The 12,945-nt window shown below is 38.5% G+C and overlaps 1 protein-coding gene across 1 annotated transcript in view; it reads right to left on the bottom strand.

The window, feature by feature from the left end:
* Positions 1–592: 592 nt before the first annotated feature.
* The window catches only part of LOC107550731 (disks large homolog 3-like), a 70,788-nt gene continuing 58,435 nt past the window's right edge, over positions 593–12,945 (bottom strand). The window contains exons 12-23 of the mRNA XM_016232095.1: positions 9,555–9,731; positions 9,375–9,450; positions 7,981–8,198; positions 7,801–7,876; positions 6,367–6,466; positions 5,296–5,337; positions 4,989–5,039; positions 4,268–4,369; positions 3,986–4,158; positions 3,741–3,850; positions 3,128–3,219; positions 593–2,962 (exon numbers count right to left, since the gene is read on the bottom strand). Of these exons, the coding sequence (XP_016087581.1) occupies positions 2,856–2,962; positions 3,128–3,219; positions 3,741–3,850; positions 3,986–4,158; positions 4,268–4,369; positions 4,989–5,039; positions 5,296–5,337; positions 6,367–6,466; positions 7,801–7,876; positions 7,981–8,198; positions 9,375–9,450; positions 9,555–9,731 (1,324 nt within the window). The 3' untranslated portion in view covers positions 593–2,855. The remainder of the gene's footprint in view (positions 2,963–3,127; positions 3,220–3,740; positions 3,851–3,985; positions 4,159–4,267; positions 4,370–4,988; positions 5,040–5,295; positions 5,338–6,366; positions 6,467–7,800; positions 7,877–7,980; positions 8,199–9,374; positions 9,451–9,554; positions 9,732–12,945) is intronic.

The following is a 12,945-nucleotide window of genomic DNA, read 5'->3' as shown; positions in this document are numbered from 1 at the left end:
TGCGATACAAAACAAATAAAAATGCATGCATTGAAATCGTAACAGAGTCACATAGTTTATTTCCAAACAAATAAACTCTTGTCCAGTCCAAAAAAGAAGAAAAAAAACCCGAAACAAAAATAATAATAATCGGTAGGACTGTGTTCCTTCCTGACCAGGATATAAAAAAGCAGTTTTCCTTGTGTCCTGATGGGTTGTGCCACCTGTAATCATGGGGAGGACACTACTGTACAATCAAAGGGTTCATATTTGCAAGCACTTACTGCACAGGTGTGCTGTCACATCAAAAACTCATAATCACTCAAAAAGACAAATTCCTTCCCCATTTCACGCTCGTGCCTTCCAGAGCAGAGACACTCATTAGTACACCAGAGCTGTTCTGATTCAATCCACTTCATTAGAAATATAGTACAATGAATCAAAATTCTTTGGGCTTCACCAACACGGCTGACCGGCGTCAACAGTGCGAACGGTCAGCTGCTTTTCCGCTCGTCACCTCGGAGGACCAGATCTACACTAAAAAGAGTCATTTAAGATCCTGGTTTACTTTAATATCAATCTATGGGTTGAAGTCCGCATGTCTTTTTATATATATTTATATTTATATATATTTTTACATTTGTTTTTCATCTATACACTCAGACAAGTTCCACAAGATATCACAAGTAGACAGGCCGTATTGTAGGGAAGCTGTTCCCGACTCACTAAAAAAAATGTTCTGATAGGCAGCTGAAGATATTTTTTCTATAGAGAAATACCAACGTTACGGCACATTTGTATGGAAATTAATCTCAGAATAAATTCAAAGTTTACTTACCTGACATTTGTGATTTATAAAATATGTTTGTCCCAGTTGTATCACACATGCATGAAGCACAAGTGAGGGGGATATTTACACTTTACAGCGATCATACCCATTAAAACAGTCTGTAAGCAGTTTATAAATGGCTCTGTTCCGTTCGATTATTCCCTGAACTCTGGTTTTGACACAGGTATGACAGCTGATTTCGCAGAGACGCTTGGCAGGTGAAGCGCACCTGTTTAGAAAAATGCCTGCGGGGTGGGGCGGGGGAAGAGAGTGGGCCCAAGAACTTCCCTCGCTTTCTGCGGGATCCAGACTTCTTGATACAGAAAGAAAGATCAAAGGAAGTACTGTACTTCTGTATCCTGTTCTGTCGCGATCCAGTTCTCTCCGGCTGAACCCAAGGGTGACCACAGACATAGTGCTTACAAAGTGTTAAAAAAAAAAAAAAAACAAGGACTAAATATTTAGAATACACAAGTATAATATATCAGCATGTCTGGGTGTTCAGTTAGAGGAAAGAAAATCATCCCATTTGAGTTCATACTCTCTCTATTCCATCACAATATGATCGCGGCCCTTTAGTAGTGTATAAAAAAAAAAGATTTGTAGTAATTATCCATCAGATTCCTGAGCTCGCCAAGCTCGCCCCGGCACAAGGCTCAACACAGTGAAGTAAACATCAGCCCGGAAATGAAGGAGCAGAAGAAAAAATTGTTAAAAAGCTGTCATTACAAAGAACAGATTTAATCAAACCATCGTCGAGTTCTGGGGAAAACGGTCAATTTCAGGCTCCACTAACGCTTTAATATCAAGAAGGACATCCAATACAATTATTGTCTTGATTCTACCCGTTTTAAGGCTGCGCTCCTGGGCAGCTAACAGGACAGTACCTTGTTACCGTTCAGTCTGAAGAGAATATAGTCATGGAAGGCAGAGGAAGTGCAAGTGGGCTGTCTGCTTTTCAACAACTCCAATGGCGGCCGAAATTGGATTTTGCTTAAGACAAAAAAAGCTTTGCAAAAAAGGATTTCACAGAGGTAAGACACTTAAGTCTATTGCACTCACAAGTTAGGCCTCCAATAGGATGACGGGAAACTCACAAATAGCACTAAAATCGAGTCTCCCTCTAAGCACTGATAGGTTGAATATTGTGTCGTTCCCCCTCCCCCCCACGATTGACAGGAATTTGACAGAAGCGTTTATTCATCGTAAGGCAGTTTGGTGGTCTGCAGAGAGCCCAGTTACACCTCTCTACCCCCATCTTTAATACAGAGCAGCTAAAACCACAAGAAAGAAAGAACACAAAAACCCAAAGACAAAGACAAAGTAAATGAAATCTAACAGCCCTCCGAGTAGACAATTCTAGTGAAGTGTAAAATGTGTACCGTATCATTTTGTATTATGTAGTAAAATCTCTCCGTAGGGTTTTTATTTTCCATGTGATTTCAGTAATAGAAATGTATAGACTCAAACCCCGTTTTCCATTTTGTTCTGCCTCCGAAACGGCCATACAAATGGCCAGGCAACCGATCGAGTAAAGCGAGCTGGTTTGTGAGTTCTGTTTTGAAGTTTATCCGTTAGAAACATGAGCAGTGACGGTACCATCAGCAGGTTTGAACTGTATCTAGTCCTCATAAAAAACCTTGCACAGCATCCTCAAACGTCTTTTTCCATGAAATCAAATGAACATATACAAGGTTCCTGCTCGTGCCACCATCTCCAACTCCCCGCCTCCCCATTCTCACTTTGTTGAGACATTCTCATCTTCAAGTCCATCCGAGACACACGAAAGGATCCGCTCAGGTTTCCCTTTTTTGTTTTACATGACAAAAAATCTCTTTAGGAATGGCATTTCCAATCTTGAATGGAATTGCTGAGAAACTCATGCAGGGGTGTGCACAGTCACAGTAATGGTGATAAGACGTCTTTCAATTGAGGGTAACATAATGATGACTAAAACTTGATATGAAACATATCAGTGAAAGGGAAGGAAAGGTGTCGGGTGGGAGTGGGGGGTGCCAGGTGGGGGGGCTCCGTGGAGGCGGCGAGCTCAGAGCTTCTCTGCGGACGGGATCCAGATGTAAGGGCCTGACTGCTCCTCTATGATCAGCTTGATTTTATTATAGATCTCATCTAGTGAGTCACCCTGGACTATGGCTGTGGAGACAGAGACAGAGAGAGAGAGACAGAGAGACAGAGAGATAGAGAGAGAGAGAGAGCAACAGTCATACTACAGCACACTGTTAAACAGTAACAGAGGGAGTGGACTAAAAGATTCTCTCTGGATACAGTTAAGAGAAATCACATGATGGTGGGGGTTACCTGTGAAATACTCTCCAAACTCTTGTTCGAGCTTCATTGCCTTATCAAAGACTTTACTGGCTTGCTCATATGTCTGCCTCTTATTCAATTCCCTGATGAACACAAAGAAGTGCATTACTTATTTCACATTGCATAAGCACATGCACATAATTATGAGACAAAATGTAGAGAACTACCATTTAAAAGTGTAAAAGTATTTTTTGTTCACGAAGGCTGCATTTATTTGAACAAAAATGCAGTAAAAACAGTAACTTTGTAAAATATATTAAAATAGACCATTTTACATTTTAATAATATGTCACAATGTAATTTACTCCTATGATGGCAAAGCTGATTTTTAGAAGCCACTACTCTAGTGTCACATGATCCTTCAGAAATCATTCCAAAATGTGGATTTGCTGCTCAAGAGACATTGCTTCTTATTATAAATACTACAAACAGGTGTGCTGCTAAATTTGTGGAAACCATTTATTTATTATAAAAATTTTATAACAAAAATATAGAACCTTCAAATTTAACATCCTTAACACAAAAAACAAACAAACATGATATGCATGACACCAAACTTTTGAACGGTAGTGTATACATTTAATTTACAAAATCTTAAACTTACATTAGGGCCTCCACAGATTTTGGCTTGATGAAAATGGCGATTGGATAGAGCTGTGCTTGCTGCAGTCGCTTTATGGCGTTCCCAGACACATCCAGGATACAGTGTTTTCCCTACAAGAGGATTAAAGAAACCCTTTCATCCCGTGTCACACTTTCACTGCACACAGTAATTGCCACAGGGAAAATATTGAAGGATTAAACAGGAGTTCAGATCCTCTGGCATGTTTACACTAGGGAGTCACTGACCCTTTCAGCCACTGCCCGGACAGACAGGATGCTGGTCCCGTACAGATTCTCATTGAACTGTCCGGCCTCGATAAATTTGTTGTCCTGAATGTCCTTCTCCATTTGCTCCCTTGAAGCCACAAAGTGGTAGTCCTGGCCATCCATCTCATTCTCTCGTCGAGGGCGAGTTGTATCTGAAGAAACGTGTGTATGTCTTTCTTTACTTTTACAAGTACCGCTAAAACATTTGATGATAAAGATGTTGTACATGCAGCCAGCATGGCCTTTTCTTATTACACTCACGTGGGACGCAGGATCCAAACTTGTGGGGAAACTCTGAGATCAAGTCATCGTTTACTCTGTCCTTCATTGGACCCAGGATAATCACAGGCCTTGTGTAATGGACTGAAAAGAAAGCCAGATCAATGTTGGTCAAAAACTTCCAGCCTTGGGTATAATTTCTTGGCTTTCCTCATGGAGGACATATCATGGAAAACAGGATTCTTCTTCTTTTTAAAAAAAAAATACAAGCTCCCTCCCCAGTCCACACAGACCATTTAAGAAAACTAAACTGCAAACACATTTACAAATGGTCACATTATCAGATGACGTTCATATTTGCATATCAACTATTGTTTATTTAACACCTCGACCCACCCTAATGAAAAACAGCTTTAACTATGGCACATACACTTCACGTTAAGAAATAAAGGCATCATAAAAGAGGTTATTTACATATAGAAATCCTAAAGCAAAAACAGTATGTTTAACTGTGATAGCTTACACTGCTACAACAAACACAAACACACCCAACTTGTGTCATGTATACTTGAGCAGAGAAAAGTAGATTGTAGCTTGGCCGCACAAAAAACTAGATCATAACTGCGCATGTAAAATGCAGCAACTAATCCAAAAAACATAACCGTTGGAATTTGTTGTGTGTGTGGCATGTGGGCAGTGAAAACCAGGATTAAGCGTGAGAGTGAGACTATTTTATAAAAAATATAAAATTCAGAATACTTACTCTCCTGTCGAATTACTGGCTCATATGAGAGAATTGTGTCTTCCTGACCCTCTGCATGACGAGAAAAGATAAAAATATCCATATCAAATATGAAGGTTTCATTTATCATCATTCAATACAAAAACAATCCACTTGAAATACCACTGGAATGAACTTGTAGGTGACAGATCATAGCTACGAATCAGTTTTTTTAAGCATTTAAAGGTTAATAGCATGACACTGATCAAATAGAATGTTGCACCTCTGCGGAACACACTGGTACAGACTTAATGCAGTAAGCACAAAATGGATGTTTAGAGGCACTTACTAGAGCTGCTTTCACTGTCACTGGTGTTGGACGTCAAGCATTCTGTGGATATAAGATGAGTGAAGTTTAGAAATGTCACAATGCTCATTTTCGCCCATATGTAAGATTAATAGTATATCCAGCACAGCTCGGAATGAAACTATACACCCTCCCGTACCATCATGCCAAGAATAGAAAAGGCTGAGTGAAGAGAGGAAAACAAACAGAGAGAACTTTTGGGCACTTAAATGGCTGCCGTTTCCTTAGAAGGGAAATGGTAGGATGAGGCAGCAATAGGAAATTAAGTATTTCCTTTTCCTACGACCCTAGTGATCTTAGATTCCGTGCTGAGCGTTTCCTATGACCTTGCCAGTGTCCGGTTCATCAGACAGTGATACTGCTCCTCGTGCCAAAGTAAACAAGCCAGTGTTGGATTCCTTACAGGAATCAAATTACAAACATCCCTTAGATACAGTGACAACATTATTAAAACATTAAAAACACACTCAATCCAGCCTAGTATGAGCTGGCTTTAAAGACACTATGGGACCTCAAGAGGTCTACCGTGGATTCACTCTCCCTTCAGTGTATCATATGGCAATCAGATCTTTGATTTAAGAATATTTGTGTGTGAATGATATGTGTTTAAAAATGGTCCCTTTCGGGTAATGGTTTGTGAGTCTCTTGTTGTGAATTCTTTACTGATTTTTATAAAGTAAACATAAGAATAACTTATATTTTTAGTAATTTTTTAAGATGAACATTTACTGGACAGAAGCAACTTAGGTTTACATGATTATACATTGACTACACAGCTTTGATCATAAAACTAAGCAAATATCATCCTCTTAAAATTATTAGGAGAGAGAGAGAGAGTGACTATTTATTTTGCATTTTATGTAAGTAGTCTGTTATAAAGATATTGATTTACATTATAAGCTATTAGAATTTTTATCTTGCCTTTTTGGTCATAAATATCAGCATCTGCACCAAATTGCATTATTTTTACATATTTTACTCCTCGTGTATGAGCTACCCATTTTCACTATATATACTGTGGAGTCAGAACCCTCGTCACAAGCTCATACTCACGTTCAGTCTCCACCAACTCCTGCACTATATTCTCCTTGCTCTTGTAAAACGGGAACTTGCGTGATAGGTTGAAGCTTTTTTTGCGCTTCACTTTGACTGGCTGCGTGGACACGTATGTGCGCTGTGAGACACACGTGTGCATTGCTTGACTTGTGTTTCCACTCACTGTTTCAGTGTTGTCCTGAAGCACGGCTGTGGTTAAATGCATCTCCGAATACTTTTATGATACGGAATTGATGTAGGCCTAAACACAGTCAGTTATGTTTTCAGAACAGGACAAAACATCTGACATGTCAAAATAGATCTGTGCATTAGTGTGAATGCAGCCTATTAACCTGTGTCTATGATCTCATCAGTAATCAAACAGCAATAATGCGGAGGAAAAAAGAAAAACCCAGAAGTACTTTTTGTTTATCACTTGTAATTGTTCTTTTCCCCCTTTAATACTTTATATTTGCTTGTATGTTTTGAAGCTATATTTAGTTGGTTACATTTTTTAAGTTTTTTATTTATTTATTATTAATTATTTTAAAAAGTAGCCTGCTTATATAATCGAATAAAAATTCACAAAATAAATTTGATATAATCGTGATGCATCGTGATACTGAATCTAATCGTTGACATGATAATCGTAATCGGATCGCATTGTGAAACCAGTGATGATTCACACCCTTGCCGTAGACGCTCTTACTACTGCGCACATTTTTTTATATGTTTGCCTCCCAGTAAAGAAATAAAAAATAAATAAAATCAAGAGCCAGATCACATAAACTGTTAAGACTGGCTACTGTAATATCAGTCAGGTAAGATAACTCAGCTTCATTCCTGCACTCAATTACATAATGTTTTAATTACATATGTACCTTTACGAAAATTAAAGTTAAAAAGTAACCAAAAATTAACCATAAATTTGCAATATACTAGCCATTGCTGAACTATGGTATTTGTAGTAAAACTGGTTATACTAATGGTAATCAATCCAAATGACTACAAAACTGACCCTCCCACATCTGTTATAAACACAGAGATATTAGTCCCGTCTGAATTGGTACATGAAAATCAGAGACATCAGGTGATAAGAATCGAAACTCCAACGTAGTTTAGAAAACTAGTCCCATCCGAATAGGGCTAGTGAGCACTTTTTTTTATTAATGAGCAGAGAAGTTAAATCAGGTGAGGGAAACATCAGAACTGTGAAGTATTGGGGGGGCCTCCAGGACCAGAACTGAGAAGAATTGATCTAATCATCATAGCTGATTATGATGGCACAGTGCATGTTTGTAATTGTATGCTTTGTTTGTGTGGCTGTGAGAAATGAGATGCTCAGTAACAGGAGCCTCCAGGATACTATGAGAAGCCACCAATTCCCACACTCAGGGGAAGTGGGGCAGCTCCCATGAGCCGTTCACAGGAGGAGGAGGACGACTCACTCACCCTGTTGGACTCAATCATGCCCGTCCTTGCGTGGAACTTGACTGTTTTTAACCGTGCACGCTCTTTCTTTTCCACTCTGTGGATAAAAAAAAATAAAAAATTTGTATGATTGGCAATGAACACTCAATTACTACAGGGGAAATGCTGTAATTCTGTCTGGGCTTGTTGGCAGTACTGTACCTTTTCTTGCTTGGTATGACCCCAATTTGCTCACTCTCCCCATGGGGTGTAACCAGCCGTGCCTGCCACCACTCATCATCGGAGGCATTGATGACATGCAGGATGTCCCCATAGGAGAAACTCAGGCCCTGGCTAGGGAGGCAACTGTCCCTTGTCCTGTCGTAGTCAAAAAGAGCCCTGGGAAAACCAAACCAAACAATACATACATCAACAGTGTGCTGGAAGAGTGGGTATTCAGGTTTCATTGTAAAACATCTGTTGTGCTTGATTAAAGGATGGGTGTGGGAATACACAGACAACAGTACATCATTAGACATCTGCACCTATTTGTTGTTTAAATTTGTTTAGCAGATGCTTTCTCACTAAAAGCAACTTACAATACACTTCCTACCATGGGCATAGCAACCACTTTAGAAAAAAATATATATGTACATCCTTCTACATTTTGCAAGATTATTTTCAATTTACAGCACTGTTCGGGCAATTTTTTAATTGTTTTTGAAAGTCTCTTATGCTCACCAAGGCTGCATGTAATTGAGAAAAAAAAACATAATACTGTTACATTTTATCACAATTTAGAAGAATAACTATTTTTATTAGGGATGCACCGATATGAAAATTTTGGACACCCTTGCCGTAGACGCTCTTACTACTGCGCACATTTTTTTATATGTTTGCCTCCCAGTAAAGAAATAAAAAATAAATAAAATCAAGAGCCAGATCACATAAACTGTTAAGACTGGCTACTGTAATATCAGTCAGGTAAGATAACTCAGCTTCATTCCTGCACTCAATTACATAATGTTTTAATTACATATGTACCTTTACGAAAATTAAAGTTAAAAAGTAACCAAAAATTAACCATAAATTTGCAATATACTAGCCATTGCTGAACTATGGTATTTGTAGTAAAACTGGTTATACTAATGGTAATCAATCCAAATGACTACAAAACTGACCCTCCCACATCTGTTATAAACACAGAGATATTAGTCCCGTCTGAATTGGTACATGAAAATCAGAGACATCAGGTGATAAGAATCGAAACTCCAACGTAGTTTAGAAAACTAGTCCCATCCGAATAGGGCTAGTGAGCACTTTTTTTTTATTAATGAGCAGAGAAGTTAAATCAGGTGAGGGAAACATCAGAACTGTGAAGTATTGGGGGGGCCTCCAGGACCAGAACTGAGAAGAATTGATCTAATCATCATAGCTGATTATGATGGCACAGTGCATGTTTGTAATTGTATGCTTTGTTTGTGTGGCTGTGAGAAATGAGATGCTCAGTAACAGGAGCCTCCAGGATACTATGAGAAGCCACCAATTCCCACACTCAGGGGAAGTGGGGCAGCTCCCATGAGCCGTTCACAGGAGGAGGAGGACGACTCACTCACCCTGTTGGACTCAATCATGCCCGTCCTTGCGTGGAACTTGACTGTTTTTAACCGTGCACGCTCTTTCTTTTCCACTCTGTGGATAAAAAAAAATAAAAAATTTGTATGATTGGCAATGAACACTCAATTACTACAGGGGAAATGCTGTAATTCTGTCTGGGCTTGTTGGCAGTACTGTACCTTTTCTTGCTTGGTATGACCCCAATTTGCTCACTCTCCCCATGGGGTGTAACCAGCCGTGCCTGCCACCACTCATCATCGGAGGCATTGATGACATGCAGGATGTCCCCATAGGAGAAACTCAGGCCCTGGCTAGGGAGGCAACTGTCCCTTGTCCTGTCGTAGTCAAAAAGAGCCCTGGGAAAACCAAACCAAACAATACATACATCAACAGTGTGCTGGAAGAGTGGGTATTCAGGTTTCATTGTAAAACATCTGTTGTGCTTGATTAAAGGATGGGTGTGGGAATACACAGACAACAGTACATCATTAGACATCTGCACCTATTTGTTGTTTAAATTTGTTTAGCAGATGCTTTCTCACTAAAAGCAACTTACAATACACTTCCTACCATGGGCATAGCAACCACTTTAGAAAAAAATATATATGTACATCCTTCTACATTTTGCAAGATTATTTTCAATTTACAGCACTGTTCGGGCAATTTTTTTATTGTTTTTGAAAGTCTCTTATGCTCACCAAGGCTGCATGTAATTGAGAAAAAAAAAACATAATACTGTTACATTTTATCACAATTTAGAAGAATAACTATTTTTATATTTTTATAATGCAATTTATTACTGTGATGGCAAAACTGAATTTTCAGCAACCACCACTCAAGTCTTCAGCATCACATGATCCTTCAGAAATCATTCTAATATACTGATTTCATGCTTGAGAAACATTTCTTATTATCAAAGTTGTAAGCAGTTGAGATGCCTAATATTTTCGTGGAAACATTTTGTGGAAACAGTGATACATTTTATATTCTTTGATGAACAGAAGAGCATTTATTTGAAATTTAAATATTTTGTAGCATTATAAATGTTATTTTGTAACATTTTTAAAATATTTACTATCTCTTGATTAATTGAATGTGTCATTGTTGAATAAAAGTAAATCTATTGGGCAAATGTCCCCCCATTTTTCTTATCGTTGCTACATCCCTGCACAGTCAGTCCCCCGGATTAACCTGGGGTTAAGCACAGAAGGGCACAATAGTGATAGATCCACATAAAATCATGAGAGAAACCAGATGGCAGATGACGTTGAGTACAGAAACACAGTCAGGCATTGTGTTCTAAGCTGAATGTTTTTACCTTGACAGACAGGTAAATCCAAATGAAAGGAGGAAAACCAGTGGAGCAAGTCTTCCTGTTTTTCTACATACCTTTCTCCTAGGACACACTAATTACCAGCCCACAGAGACACACACGCATAATTTGCTGCACAGCTAAATTGAGGACAACATCAGGACTCTGTTTTAAGATGGAGCAGTGCAGGGTGGGATCAACACTGACTGACACGCCTATACCATTCTGACACACTTGTATCTCATCACTGCATTCGTAGGAATGTGAAAACGCCTTGAGATCTCCCACTTAACATTAACACGTGTGGTCAGCTGACTCATGAACCCGCAGCAGCTGAACGCTGCGTTAAGCACAGCTCACCTTAGGTGCAAGCGAGAGGTCTGCGTGGGACCATTTTTTTAGTCCCGCTCCCGCAAGGTTATATTCCACACCCACCTGCTCCCACTATATAGTCACTCTTTGTTTACCCACTGTCCGCTTAGAATAATTTTCTTCCCGACCCGACCGTTCCCACTAAATTTAGATCTCATTTCCAGAGCTCACATTTAAATTTCCGCTACTGAAAGAAAGAGAGATAGGCAAACAAATAAAAGTGTAGTCTGCACAAAATTGTAGGCTATTTTATTCGTCTTGTGAAGAGTCTTGAATTTATTGACTTGAATTTATATTAATTATCTTAAGACACAAAATTCGTTTAATATTTTATGCAACACGGTAGGAAAAAAGTGTCAGCAAAAATAAAAATTTAGTTTTTTTATTATTAAATTTCTTATTTTTATTCATCTTGTCAGGATACAATTCGTTTAACATTTACAACACAATAGGAAAAAGTGTCGCAAAGAGAAAAAAAATAAAAATGTAGGTTGTACAAAAGTAGCCTATAAGCTATTTTTATTCGTCTTGTCAAAATACTAAATTCGTTTGACATTTTTCTGTTAACACGGTAGGAAAGTCGCAGAGAAAAATAAATATGACATCTGTCATTTAAAATTATAGGCTAAGCAAAATATAAACAAAACCGAGTTGAGCATCCACACTTTGCTCCATCCTTATTCTGCTCTGTCACTCATCGACAACCTGCCTGTTCTGTCTGAGGATAGTATATTTACCACCGGCACAGCCTGCTCTGAGCATCGTTATGTACATGCTGCGCACAGACCCCGCAAATAAACCAAGTAGAAAGCATGCGTGCAGTGTGTGCATAACAGTTCCGAGTGCAGGCTGTACCGGTGGACAGTAAGAATAAAGCGCAGATATGCTGTTCTGAATGGACGTCGGGAACGGGATATTGTTAGACCGCCCGCTCCCGTTCAAATTACACCAGAGTTACCAACCGCTACTGCATTTTATTCGGGAATTTAATCCCGCGGCGCAAAAAATCTGGTCGGGAATGCAGACCTCTAGTGCAAGCCATCGTCAGGAGGCCACACATTCATTAGGTGGATTATATATTTATTATGCACATAACTATACTTACTACGTAATATGGAAAGTTAAAACTATTATCAGACATTGATATAATTTCTTTTATACCAATAATATTATCCAGGCATTTTAGGATATCTTTGTACTAGTGTTGTCAAAAGACCCGATATTTCTGTACCAAGTCGGTACTAAAAACATTTAAATCTTATGGTACCTGGTTTTCTTAAGTATCGGTGGTACGAGTACCCGGTTCTTGATGCGCTATTCGAACGCTATCATCTTCGTAAAAGACTTCGCATCAAACTAACAAAACACCTTAATGACCGACACCCCGATCAAACAAAAGAGTTCAAGCAGGTAAGTTTCAATTAAATTTTTTATATCTATAGCTTCTGTTATGAATATTATTCCATATTTTAATTAGAATGTCGGATTGAAATAAACATCGCTGTTAGCATATACGTAGTTAATCGTAAGCATAAGCATGGCTAACGCTAATATAATGAGCATTAAAATTAAGTTTTTAATGCTCCTATAACTTTTATTAGTGTAAAAAACAGGAAGACAATGATATTTACTATTTGTACACACCAGAGGCTTTTAAATGGACTGTTTATCCAAAATATGCGTTAGAGAATGTACAAATATATGGTTAACAGTTTTTAAGCCCTATCAGTCCATCAGAAAAACAGTTCTGGGCTTTTTTTTTTTTTTTAGTTAGTTAGTTGCTATTCTTGGTTGAATAACTCTAGCAGGTTTTTAAAGCCCTTTAAAATTAAATATGAACACAGTTTGGATTAAAAGTACAGTGAAATTTTGATCTCCTGTATAGA

This window comes from Sinocyclocheilus grahami, unplaced genomic scaffold (genome assembly GCF_001515645.1).
Source record: "Sinocyclocheilus grahami isolate Dianchi unplaced genomic scaffold, SAMN03320097.WGS_v1.1 scaffold407.1, whole genome shotgun sequence".
NCBI classification, from domain to species: Eukaryota; Metazoa; Chordata; class Actinopteri; order Cypriniformes; family Cyprinidae; genus Sinocyclocheilus; species Sinocyclocheilus grahami.
The sequence above is the reverse complement of the archived record's forward strand: the minus strand, read 5'-3'. Positions and strand labels throughout refer to the sequence as shown.